Source organism: Apiospora marii (genome assembly GCF_038362585.1).
Source record: "Apiospora marii strain CBS 49790 chromosome Unknown utg000007l_segment0_segment0, whole genome shotgun sequence".
NCBI lineage: Eukaryota > Fungi > Ascomycota > Sordariomycetes > Amphisphaeriales > Apiosporaceae > Apiospora > Apiospora marii.
This window is the reverse complement of record NW_027117379.1, coordinates 2,045,545-2,060,311: the sequence shown is the minus strand read 5'-3', so window position 1 is coordinate 2,060,311 and position 14,767 is coordinate 2,045,545. Positions and strand designations below refer to the sequence as shown.

The 14,767-nt window shown below is 32.6% G+C and overlaps 3 protein-coding genes across 3 annotated transcripts; 2 read left to right on the top strand and 1 right to left on the bottom strand.

The window, feature by feature from the left end:
* Positions 1-34: 34 nt before the first annotated feature.
* Positions 35-1,889, top strand: PG985_011031 (ankyrin; the record flags this gene model as incomplete). Its single annotated transcript, XM_066830798.1, has 2 exons — positions 35-480; positions 551-1,889. The coding sequence occupies 2 exons, from the start codon at positions 35-37 to the stop codon at positions 1,887-1,889; spliced, it is 1,785 nt and encodes a 594-aa protein (XP_066681480.1).
* A 950-nt stretch (positions 1,890-2,839) lies between these two features.
* PG985_011030 (uncharacterized protein) lies at positions 2,840-3,238 on the top strand (the record flags this gene model as incomplete). The annotated part of the gene is made up of 1 exon (XM_066830797.1): positions 2,840-3,238. The coding sequence occupies one exon, from the start codon at positions 2,840-2,842 to the stop codon at positions 3,236-3,238; it is 399 nt and encodes a 132-aa protein (XP_066681479.1).
* An 825-nt stretch (positions 3,239-4,063) lies between these two features.
* On the bottom strand, positions 4,064-7,129 carry PG985_011029 (subtilase; the record flags this gene model as incomplete). Its single annotated transcript, XM_066830796.1, has 4 exons — positions 4,064-4,154; positions 4,217-4,573; positions 4,674-6,719; positions 7,113-7,129. 4 exons carry the CDS (start codon positions 7,127-7,129, stop codon positions 4,064-4,066), a joined length of 2,511 nt encoding a protein of 836 aa, XP_066681478.1.
* Positions 7,130-14,767: the final 7,638 nt, after the last annotated feature.

Here is a 14,767-nt window from a genome sequence, read left to right as displayed (position 1 = left end):
GCTCGATTGCCCCAGCAAAGCCTCGGTGAACACCATGATGGACGACAACTCCCTCGCCACGCTGATCCGGGACGTTTCGGTGGTGTGCAACAACGCCATCCAGTCCCTGCTGGATCTGTCGACCGTCGTCCCTACTGCCCTCTCGACCCTTCGCCAAACCACGGCAGAGCTCCGAATCACCCGGGCCGTCATCGACCGACTTCTCCTGTTTCCTCTGTCTGGAACAAACCCACAGTCCCCTGGTTACCAGTATCAGCCGTCACTGCAGGGCTGCTTGGACCTCTTAGTGCAGGACATGAAAACAAGCCTCTTGGAAGCCGAGACCGAGATCCGACGGTTACGTCGCTACTCTATCAGCGTGACGGGACTTCCCCAGTCCCTGGGTCTGGTCATCCTCTCAGAAGAAGGCTTTTCCGGAATAAGGCGGGACCTCAGAAGGAACCGCTCAACCATTACTTTGATGCTGGATTGCATCTGCAGGTAAGCAGAAAGAACCCCTTCTCAACCCTTGCTCCACCTTGATGAAAATGAAGCTGACGCCCCGTTGCAGCGGTATACTCGCAACCATAGACCTGCGGTTACACAAGACCTTGTCCGCCTGCTCAGAAAAGACGGCCAACGGCTCGAGATTAGGGCCCAGAGTGGCGCTCGACCTGAGGAGGCAGAGTATAAGCCCAAAAGTGCAGCGGCTATCATCGACGATCAACCACCCCGACCGGGAGAGGCCGCACCGGGCAGACACCCGCAGCACCAAGAAGCTCCACGACGCCATCACCAAGTGCGACTACCCCTCGGTCTACAAGTATCTGGCCGATGGAGCCGACCCCAACGCGACACTCAAAAACTCCACCATGACCCCCTTACACAGAGCACTCAACCTGATGGAAGAGGTAGCAGATGGATCCGGATCTGGATCCGACAGTGAGAAGCCCTCCAAGGGCGCCACGTTCACCATACTCGCTCAGATGGATGCGATGAAGGGCTTCCACGACAGCCGGGACGCGAAGGGCGTACTAGTCATCCTCACCGCCCTCATCGTGTCCGGGTCGAACCTGCGGGTGCGTGACGAGTACGGGCGCACGCCGCTGATGCGGGCGGTCAAGGGCGACATGGGCGACTCCATCGTCTCGCTCATGCTCGAGTACGGCGGCAACCTGGTCAACGTGCAGGACAACGAGGGCAACACGGCGCTGCACTTCGCGGCGATGCAGCGGTCGAGCAGCAAGGCCAAGAACCTGGACCTGATCCGGATCCTGCTGGCGTACGGGGCGGAGCCGTCGATGCGCAACTCCAAGTCGCGCACGCCGCTCTACAAGGCCGTCATGCGCGGGCACCTGGACCGGGCGACGGAGCTGCTCAACTACGGCGCCGACCTCGAGGGCACCGACCACCACGGCTGGTCGGCGCTGCACACGGCCGTGCTCGGCGGCGACGCGGCCATGACGACGCTGCTGTGCCTGCACGGCGCCGGCTACGACGACCGCGACCGCGCCGGCCAGACGTCGCTGCACTACGCCGTCTCCAAGGGCCACGTCGACGTCATCGCCGCCCTGATCGAGGCCGGCGCCGACCTCAACCTGCCCACCAAGGGCGAGACCCCGCTGTGCCGCGCCACCGCCCAGGGCAGCCTGCCCGTCGTCAAGCTGCTCCTCAGCCGCGGCGCCAACGTCTCCCTGCCCTCGGCCCGCTACTTCGGCGCCTTCCCCATCCACCTCGCCGCCATGGGGGACCACCGCGCCGTGCTCGAGCTGCTGCTCGCGTCGGGCTCGCCCGTCGACGCGCTCGACGATCGGCGCCGGACGCCGCTGCAGTGGGCTGTGGATGCGCACAAGGAGACGGCAGCCGAGTTCCTGGTCAGCAAGGGGGCTCGCAAAATTTACGAAGCTTAACGAACAAAACAGGGGGCAAGAGGGTTTACCAGGAGTACTTATTTATCTATCTATTCGAAAGAATCGGCGTTGAACGAGCGACATGAAGGGCTCACTTATACCATTTTTTTATTATGTTCTATTACATTCAATACAGCATTACTTTCACAATAATATCATTATTGCTACGATTGCCGGCTAGTTATAGCAGTAGTTATTAGAGATAAATACCGGGCTCCTTTGGTGAGGTGCTTGCCCCTGAATATCCTGTGGAAGGCAAAGACACGATCTAGAATTGATTTCAGATATTAACAGTTTTAGAACTGGGACGACGTACCCGGTCGAATTTCTTCGACACAACTAGTATAAGTCAGTAGTTGGCAGAATGGGGGTTCGACATGAGGGGACCAACTTGTTACTGCCTCCAAGTTCAAGAACTTCCCAGTAGTCAAGTTTGAATTTTCTTACTTTCGCGGACGGAGCTTTTAACGAAACCATCCACATATGGACATCTCTAACTCCATCTGATCTCAAAAGTTGACCTAGACTATCTACCTGCTAGTGCGCCGCAGTTTGGAAAACTCATGGCAGATACAGACCTCGTCCTAATAATACATCCCAATACTCAAGTAGAATTCATCTCACAAATTCCACTGGCATATAACAACAGAGCCCTTTCATTATATTGGCTTAGCATGTCGTCCTGCAAGAATCAACTAGCGTGATTTACCTCATCCAATAACTATTTCAGTGGGTTATTTCACACCCAACCTGCTGTAATGCATCTATTTTCCTTGCGTTGCCTCGTAGTAGAAACAGCTGATCTGCAGAGTCCGAGAATATCATGGGGCACTTTTTGGACACCCACAATAGCAGAGTATACAAACAGAGATCATTATGACACACATAGGATGCATATTCTTGTTTACAATGTAATACTTCTTTCGCTCAGATGCTGGTCAGGGTGATTGATGCTGGCCGGGTCGGCCGACCAGCCCTTGGTCTACTCGGTGATCCCGCTGCCCAAGACCGCCGGGCTGGCGCAGGTGCTGCTGGGGTCCGCGACTGCCCTGACGACCAAGCAGGTCGAGGAGCGCGTGGCCGCCGACATCCGCCGGCTGCCCGCCTCGCTTCGCGGCGGCCGCAACTCGACCATATCTGCCCCGAAAGTAGTCAGCATGGCCACCCACACCTGGAATGTGATGGCGCCCTTCGTGGATATCAAGATCGGTTTTTACTATAGGCTCGAGCGGGTCCAGGGGCTCCGGAACATGTGGTACATTGACGCGGCGTGGGCCACGCAGTGTAGCACCACCATCTGGGAGGGGCTGGAGCAGGACTTCCTGCCCAAGCTGATGGGTACTTTGTAAATGATGTCACTGGAAGCTGGAAGGATGTACTGGAGGTCACAGAGTCCTGATGCTCTTCTGTAATTTCCATTAATTGCTTGGAGTAAATCTACACTGAATCATGCCATATGCTTGTCCTCAAGTCAAATCTCCTTGTCTACCATTGGTAATATCAGATTTGATTTTCATTCTTGTTGCTCAACGACACCAGCATGACTACCAATCTCTGCAGCCACTCCTACCCGTCCCCATTCCCCTGAACCCATCCACCATTCACCGATTTGCTTATGGCGCCGACCCAGATCGTAGTCAGGTCACTGCCGACTTAGGCAACCCGCCTACACGGAACAGCAATGGCAGAGACTAGAGCCTCAGTAAGTATACACCACAAAGGTCGGCCACGACGCTTACCGTCCTATACCATCGTAGCCGACCTTTTCTTCATCAATAGGTCAGATGGCCGAGTTGGTTATGGCGCAAGGTTAAGGTCACCTTAATACTTTCATCCTTGTGGAGCAATCCGCGTGGGTTCGAATCCCACTCTGATCAAGATTTTCTTTTTTTGCTCCTTTCATCTTTTTATTTACCACGCATCTTTCAACTCTATAGATATTTGAGGGAAGCTACTTTAGTACACCTGTAGACCCTCTTTTGCGTTCAGTATTTTAAAGAGAAATTCGTTTCCTTGTCCTTGTCCAGAAACATCCCCTTCTTTTATTACACCAGGCTACACGCATCTGGGGCCACACCCTTGGCCTATATTACCATAAATTTCGAAATTTACTTTAGGTATCATCTGTTGAACAGTATCAAAGAGTATCTCAGGTTCTTTTTGGCACCTCCAACTTAGCCAACGACCGTGATCTCACGTCTCCACACCTCCCAGCCCTCGACCTTGCTCAGGTCGGCAAAGGGTCTCGAAGCGGCCACGCGCATACTGCAAGAGTCCAAGTCAGTCAAACCAATCCCCGGAGGTCAAAGAGTCTATATTTCACTTACGTATAGTTCCCAGGCGCCACAACGCTCCCGTTGCCCATGTGCCCCGCCCACCTATAAAGGTAGTTATCGCGCGAAGCAAAGCCGTTGCGCGAGAGCGACCGGACCGGCGTCTCGGCAATGTGGGCCCTGACGACGACCAACTGGGTAAGGTCGAGGGTGGTGAGGTCCGACTTGCTGCCCGTCCACCGGGCCGCGGGACCGACGAAGCCGTGGGCGCCGACGGTCGGCGGGTACGTCCACTGGGACTCGTCCCAATCGGGATCGAAGTTGTCCCAGCGCAGCTCGTGCACTCCCCAGTCGAACATGCTGGCTAGGGTCGGGTAGTTGAAGGCCGAGGCCTTGGGGTCGAAGTTGAACCTGTGGTTGGTGGGATGTACGGTCAGCGTCATGCAACTCATAATGATCCCTTCTGCAGGAGGACCAGGGAAGACGAGGTATAGGAGAAGTGACAACATACGAGGAGTCGTTGTCGATGTTCTTCCAGTTCACCCCGCCCAAGCTGATCGGGTAGGTATCCTGGAAGACGCGCTTGTTCTCGTACAAGCTAGACGCTACGCCCATGTACTGGACCGAGAGCCGCTCGCCGTTGCTGCCGGCGACCTTGATCTTACCGCTGTACAGGGGGATGACGGTCGCGTTCCAGCCCTGGCTCTCGGGGTTGGCAAAGGTGACGGTGACCTTGCGGGTCTCGCCAGCAGCAATCTCGACGGCTCCCGGAAGCTCTACATCGGGCACCATATGCATGGGGACCAAGTCGTCGAACTTCTTGATGCCCCACGTACCCCACATGGCGATGTAAGGATCCTGGATCTCGAACCCGGCGGCGGGCTCCAGGGTGAAGCTGTAGGTGACGGCTTCACGGCCGTGGTTGGTGATGGCCAGATCGTGCGTCGGCTGGAAGTTGGCCGTGTCGTTGAGGTGGAGGCGCGTGTTGTCGATCGTGGTCTTCGCATAGAGCGTCCTCACGGCATCGACCAGGCCGCTGCCCATCTGCACCGGCGGCGCGATGAAGTCGGGGTTCGTGGTCGTCTTGTCCGCCCACGGCATGGAGGAGCCGCTGGCGACGACGCGACGGTGGAAGTCCTTGGAGACCTCGGCGCCGCGCTCCTTGCGGCCGCCGAAGACGCCGACGTAGAGAGCGGCGATACCGGCAATGTAGGGGGTGGACATGGAGGTTCCGCTCTGGACCATGTACTTGTTGTCCGACCAGGTGCTGAAGATATTGCCACCGGGGGCGGCGACATCAGGCTTCAATTGCAGGTCGTACGTGGCCGCCCATCCGCTGAAGTAGTTGGGGGTGTTGCCGCTGGCATCGGGCACCCCGACCTCGCCGCCGGTATACGAGAAGTCGGCGGTGACGGTGGCGTTGGCTCGAAGGGCCTTGAGGATGGCGGCTCCGGCCTCGGCAGTGATGAGACCCAGTGTGCTCGACGGCAAAGTGTTGGTGGGCGCGCGGGGGGTGCGACCGTCATTGTAGAAGAGAACGTACTCGACGCCGATGGCCAAGAGGTTCTTTTGCTTCACGCTGTAGTTGCAGCCTTGGCTGCGAGGCACGAGCGCGACAGCATTGGTCTTCCTAGGTGTGTCGGCAGGAAAGGCCTCACACCCGGGATCAACATCTGGGCTGCTGGAGGTCACTTCGAATATCGGCCAGTCTTTGACAGTCGCAGGGAACTTATCATCGCCGACGTATCCGGAAATGGTCGTGCTGGCTTCGCCATCGGAAGTGTAGGTCAGCTTGTACGGAGTAGCGGGGGCCACCGCGGCCTGGACGGAGGCGACGGCCAGAGAGCCGGGGCTAGAGCCAGCGCCGATGCCCATGAAAGCCCCGTTATCGCCTCCGTTACCAGCGCTGACGGTGACGATAACACCGGCCTCCACCACGCGCGAAACGACAACAGCCCAAGCAGTGTCGGCCCAACCGCCGGAGCTACCGAAACTGGCAGTAATGACATCCATACCATCCTGCTCAGCTCTAAGAAAGGCGTCGATGAGGGCGGCATCATCAGACCCTTCGCCGTTACCCGTGACTTTGTACGCGTACAGGGTGGCGTTGGGGGCAACCCCGACAAAGTTCTCGCTCACTGCCGCCACAATACCGGCTACATGTGTCCCGTGGCCAATGTCCGGCAGACTGATGGGGTCGTCGTCGGGCTGCTTGGCGTCACGGTCAATGTCGACGTCGCCGACGAAATCATAGCCCCCCTCGACCTTGAAGCCGGGCCCGAGCCCGCCGCCCAAGGCGGGATGCTTATACCAGACGCCGGTGTCGACCACGCCGACCTTGACGCCCTCGCCCAGCACGCCGGCCTTGTGCAGCTTGTCGACGCCCGTGGCGCGGTGGGTGGTGTACTCGGCGGCCCGGACGTCGTCGCTGAACGACTGGCTGTCTACCGGCTTTTCCAGCTTCACCTTGCGGTTGGGCCAGACGTTGGCGATGTGCGGCGCGGACGAATAGGAGGCAATGTCATCTTCGCTGCCCAGTTCGACCGCGGCGCCGGGACTTGATGACCTTGACCGCGTCGTTGCTGCTCAGATCTCGAGCGACCGAAGCACCCTGAGAGAATATTATGTCAGTCAGTTTCAGGCCATGCGAATGGAATAGGATGTGTGCCGCGGAGGTAAGTGACTTTCAGCGTTTATTCCACGTAATAACAGTGTCTCGAAAGGGATGGAATAACCGCTTATTCGAGAAAATTATATTGTCTCCTTTTGAAACGTCCTAATTTCTTTGGAGAAGGGTGGTAAACGCCGAGAATCGATAGGACTAACCTTTACATATTCGACGATATACTGATTTGGTATTTCAGGCGCACTTTCCGAGGCAGCTGGCTCAGCCGTCCCCGATAAAGGGGTCGCGCAGGCTACTCCAAGCACAAAGGTGGCAAAGACGGACTTGATGGCAGCATGCATCGTATAGGTCTTAAGGGGCTTTTGCGAGAGCTAGTTAAGATATACCTCCAGTGTTGTTAATTAACTAATTAACTAAACTAACTATTATTAATTAATTAATATTACCTTTATAATAAATTCGATATTAATTAATTAATTAATATTTTATAATATTTTCTTTAATATTTTAAACGTTAAAAAGGTTTAATATTAAAAAATATTACTATATTTATTATTATATTATTATATTATAATATAATATATATATTAATTTTAATTAAATTATATAATGAAAATATATAATATAACTTAAATAATTAAAAAAAATAAAAAAAAAAATAAAAAAAAGATTATATTAAGATTTAAATTTAAATCTTTTTTCCCCTTTATTTCTTTAAAATAAATATAATAAATTTTTAATAATTAAAAAAAGATATATTATTATTATATTATATAATTTAAAAGCGAAATGATATTATTTAATAATAAAATTTATTTTATGAAAGTATTTAAATTAATTATATATTAAAATAATTATTTTAAATTAAATAATAAAATTTACTATTAATAAGGGTTAATAATATTAAAAAAGCTCGTTATTAATAAAAAAATAACCTTAATAAAACTCGAACTTATACCTTTTTAAATAAATTAAATATATTATTATTATATTATAAAATTTTTATATATATTTTAAAGAATAATATATAAATTATTATATAATTATTATATATAAAATAATAAGCTTTTTTTAATATTAATAAAAAAAGGGGGGGAAAGGGGGGGGAACGTTTATTATTATCGATAAAGGTTAATAATATTAAAAAGGTTCGTTAATAAATAAAAAAATAACTTTAATAAAGCTTAAATTTATACCTTTTTAAATAAATTAAATATATTATTATTATATTATAAAATTTTCGTATATATTTTAAAGGATAATATATAAATTATTATATAATTATTATATATAAAGTAATAAACCCCTTTTAATATTAATAGGGGGGGGGGGGAAGAGGAATATTTATTATTATTAATAAGTATTAATAATATTAAAAAGGCTTATTAATAAATTAAAAGTTAATTTTAATAAAGTTTAAATTTATACCCTTTTAAATAAATAAAAAATATTATTATTATATTATAAAATTTCTAATAAATTTTATTTAAAAGATATAAAGAAATAATATTATTATTATATATATAATATAATATAATATTATTATAATTAATTAAAGGTTTAATTAATAATTTAATCGGTAATTTAATCGATAATTTAATTAATAATTTAATATTATTTATTTAAATTTTTTTTTTTTAATATATATTATATATAACTAATATAAATAATATAAAATAAATAAATAATAATATAAATTAATAATAATTCTATATTAAAATAAATAAATATTTTAAATAATAAAATTAAAAAAATTAAATTTTTAACGATAATAAATAATAAATATTAAACCCTTTTTTTATTATAACTTTCGATTATAATTATTTATTATCCCTTATAGTATAAAGTTTAAAATAAACCCGGAGTTCGCGATAATATTATATTTAATTATTAAAAAAGGAATTATTTATTTATATTATATAAATTTAAAATCTATTAAAAATTATTCGTATTAAATAATAAAATTTTTAAAATTAATATATATATATATTAGTTTTATATAAATTTTTAAAAAAAGCTTTTAAAAATAAATATAAATTTTTATAATAAATATTTTTTAAAACTTATAATTTATTTCTCTTTTTTATTATATATATATATATATATTATTATTTATTATTTTAATCCTTTATATATTATTAAATATATATATAATTATTAAATTTTAATATTTATTTATATATATTATAATAAATATTAATATTAATAATAATATTATATTATATATATTTATAAAAAGTATTTTTAATAACTTTAAAGAAATTATTTTATTAATTATATATTATAATATTTTAAAATTAAAATATTTTATTAAATTTATTAATTTATTAAAATTAAAATATTTTAATATTATTAAAGTTATTAATAATATAATATTTTAAGAATTAAAATAAAAAATAATTTTATATTTATATTCTTTTTTTATTATTTAATAAAAAATAAAGGTAAAAAAAGAAATTAAAAAAAACGATAACCGATTCTTTCGCGATTTTAATAACGAATATCGTATTTTTATAAAGTTAAAAAAAGGTTGTATAAATATAAAAAAAAAGGCCGCGTTAATCCTTAATTTAAATAAATATTAATATAACTTTATATTATAAAAAAATATATTACGTTTATTATTTAAAGATTTATTATAACGAAATAATAAAATAAATAATATTAAAACGTTAATAAATAAGAAATAAAATAAAATTAATAAATAATTATTTAATAAATATATTATTATCGATTTATTATTAATCGATTATTATATAATTAATTAATTTATATATTTATTTAATTTAATTTATTATATAAAAAGTAATAAATTATGTATAAATTTTTTTTTAATATAAATAATAAATTAATATAAGGGTTATTTAATATAGTCTAAGTATCGAGTTTATTATTAAATAATTATATAAAATAAAATTTACGTTTATTTTTCTTTAATTAAAAAAGGTAAGTTATGGATATTATATAACCTTAAAGGGGCCTTAAAAACCTTTTAAGTTTAAACTTATTTTAATATTATAATAATTATTTTTTTTTTTTTATAAATAGCGATTTTTCGTAATTTTAAGTAATATTAATTTTAAACTTATAAAAATCGTAAAGTACGTTATTATAAAAATACTTTATTAAAAAATTCCGCCTTAGTTTTTTTATAAAAAAATTAAAGCGATTTATTCGTAATTTATTTTAATTTTTTATATAATAATATAAATTTTCGTAAAACGCTTTATTTTCGCCGTTATTTTCCCTAAATTTCGTAACCTTTTTAATCTTATTTCTTTCGCCTTTAAATTATTATTAATTCCTTTTTTTATAATAATAAAATTATTATTATATTTAATTTTATTTATTATCGCGTTATAGCGATTCGCGTTATTAAAAAATAAATTTAAGAATTTCGTAAAAAATATTTAAATATAATTATAATAAAATATAAAAACGCTTATTATTTCTATATTAATATTTAAATATATAAGTATAAATTTAATTTTAATAAAAAATTATTTTTTAATTGTTTTTAATACTCGCTTAACTTATCGCGTTACGGCGCTTTTAAAAATAATCCCGTATTTATATTTAATTATTATAATAATAATAAAATTTATATTAAAATAAAATATATTTTTTATATTATTTATTCGATATAATTTTAATATTAATTCGTTAATATTATAGTTTAAATTCTTGTTATATTTATAAATAATTATATTTTTTTTAATAAAATTTTTAAATAAATTTATTTTTATTTTTAATCCGTCGATATTAATAATAAATATAATATATCTTTTAAGGGCTATAAATAAATTAATAATACTTTTTTATATTTAATTATTTTTTATTATCGTTTTATAAAAAGTTATTGTTTAAAATTCGGTTTTTTTAATATTAAAAAAAATATTAAAATTCGTAATATTCTTTATAAGTTTATTAAAGATATTTATTAATATTTCTTTAATTTTATAAATTAATATTTTTATTTATTATAATAAAGTTTTAATTTATAAAATTAATTTAAAAATAAGTATTATTTATTTTTCCGTTAATGTAATAAATAACTTTTTTTTTTTAAATTTTTATAAATTATTTTTTATTTTTAACCGTTTTTATTAATTTTTTTATAAACTTTAAAATAATATAAAAATTATAAAAAAATTATTATAATTTATACCCGTTAAGGTAATAATAATTAAATTATTTAAAATATCGTTTACCGTTAAATCGAAACCGTTTTCGATATAATTAAAATTCGTTATTTTAACGATAACGAATAAAAAAATTTTCAGAACGAAATCGGAAAATTTTTAACGTTTTATAATATAAACTTTTATATTTAAATTATATAAATAAAAATTAATCGTTTTAATTATATTTTTTCTTTTATATTTTTATTTATATTAAACCCCGAACTTATTTATAATACCTAAAGTTATTTTTTAATATAATATAATATTAATAATAAATTTATTATTTATATAAATTTTAATAATATATCGTTACTTTAATATAATTATAATAATAAATTAATTAATTAATTCGATAATAATAATAATTTATTTTAATAAATAATTCGTATTAATAATAAATAAATAGTTTTTATTTTTATTTTTTTAAAGTTTTTTAAAATTTTTTAATTATTTTTTACTTTATTTTAAATAAATTTATACTTTATTTATAATTAAAAAGTATAAATATAAACGTAATTATTATTTAAATATATAAGTTTAAATCTTATCGAACGTATAAAAGTTAAGTTAATTTTCGGCTTTTTTTTCGTTATTTTTTTTAAAATTTTCTATAAAATTTTATAACCTTTTTTATTATATTTAATAAATAAATATTATTAATTTTATAATTTTTAAAGTTTACCTTTTTTTTTTTTTTTATATAATTTTTTTAAATATTTTTTTTTCGAATTATAAAACTTTTTTAAATATATTAATTAAATTATTTACCGATTTTTATTAATTATATTTTATAAGTTAGCTTTTTTATTTTATAAAATAATATATTTATTTATTATATATTATTTTATTTTTTATTTCTTTAATTTCTTATTCTTTATTTTATTTTAATTTTAATATAAGTAATAAATTTATAATTATTACTTATTATAATTTTAAAAATTATATAAAAAAAACGTTATAAAGTTTAAAATAATTTTTTAATAATATTATTCGATATATTAATAAATTAATACGTTTTAAAACCTTAAAAAGCTTTATAAATTTTAAAATAAATTTTTAATTTTAAATTTTAAAATTCTTCGTTAATAAGCTTATTATTTAATTTATTTTAAACGTTATAAATTAATAGTAGTTATTATAATATTTCGCTTATATTTTTATAGTTTTTTATTAATGTTTTTTTATATCGTTTTATAATTTTTAAAATTTCGAAAGTTTATTTTTTATTATTAATACTTTTTTTTTTAAAAAATTATTTTTAATGAATATATAAAAATTTAATTAATATTTATATATTATTTTAAAAAAAGAAATTTTTATAATAGCGTTAATTATTAAATTAATTATAAAAAAAGCTATATATAAAAAATTAAGTTAAAGCTTTAATTATTTTATAATATAATAACGTAGGTATATTTTTAAAATTTAATTTATTCGTTTTATTTACTTATTAATTTAAGAATAAAACGTTATCGAATATTTCCGTTTAACTTAATTATAATAATATAGCTTTAATTAAAATTTATTAATAAATATAAAGTTTTTATCGGAAATAATTTTTTTTTAAAACTTTAAATTAATATTTAATTTTTATATAAAATAGTTTTATTAATTTTATAATATTAATATTTATAAAAATAAAAAAAAAGAATAATAATTTAAAAAATCTATTTATAATTATTAATATAATATTTATTAAATTATAGCTTAAAAAAGTTTTTAATAATTCGGTAATAAAATTTATAATTTATTTTTCGTTAAAGCGAAATAATTATAATAATAATATTAATTTGTTATATAATTAATAATATTTTGTTTTTAATTTTAAATATATTATATAATAATTAACGTATTTTTTAACGTTTTATTTTAAATTTTATTAATAAAATTTCTTTTTTAAAAAGTTAATAATTTAATTTATATTAAAATAGTTATTATAAAAATTATTATAATATATTTTTAATAATAAAAACTTTAATATTATTTAATTTAATATATAAAACTTTTTTTAACGGAAAAGTATTTCCGTTTTAAAAAAAATTTAACTTTTTTTCGGAAGGGTTTTATTTAAAATACCCCTTCGTACTTTTTAAACGTATTTATTTATTCGTTATACCTTTTTTATTAAGGTTTAAATATTTTTTAAAGCTTTTTTTATATAAATTTTTTTTAACGTAATTAATTTTTTAACTTTTTAATAAATAATTTATTAAATTAATATTAATTATTTTATTATTAGTTTTATTTTATATAATATTTATATTAATATATAAAGTTTACTTTTTAAAAATATTATAATAATAGTTAATTTTTTTTATAATATAAATAATAATATTAAATTATTTTCTTTTCCGGAAATATAATTTAAATATTTCGAAAACTTATTAGCAAAGTTTCTTTTTCCTAATTAATATTTTATAACGAAATTTAATAAAACGAAATATATATATTATTACGCTTAATAATTATTTAATCGGTTAATTTTTATAAAACTTTATAAATTTTAATAATTAATAAATATTTTAATAAAATATTTAAACCTTTTAAAATAATATTTTTAATATTTAAATAATAATATAATCGTAAATATTTCTTAATTAAGTATATTATAATTTAATTCCGTTTTAAAAAATTTTTTTAAAAAAAAAGTAATAAAATATTAATAATTTTTCGAATTTTTTTATAATAAAATTCCGTTTATAATAAATTAAAAAGTGTTTATTTTTAATTATATATATTTTTTAAAATCGAAATATAATAAAAATAATATTTCTTTAAACGTTTATTTTAATTATATAAATATATATTTTAAAATAATATCGAAAATTAATTATTTTAATTTTTATTTAGTTTCGTTATTTTTTAAAAACTATATTAATAAAATAATAATATAAAAATACTTTTTTATAAAACGTTAATAAAAATTATAAAACTTTAAAAATATTTAAATATTATAAATAAATTTTAATTTTAATTATTTTTATATTATATTTATTTAAATTATATTTATAAATATATTTTCCGTAAAAATATAATATTTTAAAAAATTTAAGCTTTTTTAAAAAAATAAATATTTAAAAGTTTTAATATATAAATTCGTTTATAAAAGCTTTTTTATTACTATTCGAAAATATTTTACGTATTTTTTTTTATTTAACAAATATATTAATATATTATTAAAATATATTATATATATTATATTTATTAAATTTCTTAAAACTTTAATAATATAATATTAAAAAATAGTAAAAATATTAATTAATTTTATAATTATTATAAAAAATTTATAATAATTATATTAAATATAAAAAATTATTTTTTATTCGTTTCTTTTTTTAATTCGGATATAATAATATATATTTTTAAAATTAATTTTTAAAAAAACTTTTAATTTAAAAACTTTATTTAATAATTTCGAAATAAAAAAAAAAAATATACCGATTTTTTATAATAACTTTATTAAAACTTTTATAATTTATTATTATTTATATTAAATTATTTTTTTTAAATATAAAAAATATTAACGTTTTCGTAAAGTTTTAAAACTTTCAAATTTTCTTTTTTAATTTTATTATTTTAATAAACTTTTTTAATATTTATAATTTTTTATAAAAAAAGGAATATATTAATCGATATAATAATTAAATATTAAAAATAAAATTAATAATATAATTTATAATATTAAATAATAAAATAAAATAATTTTTAATATTAAAAAACGCTTAGAAATTACGTAAATAAGATAATATAAAACTTCTTTTTATTTTAAACTTTTTTTTTAAAAAATTTAAAACT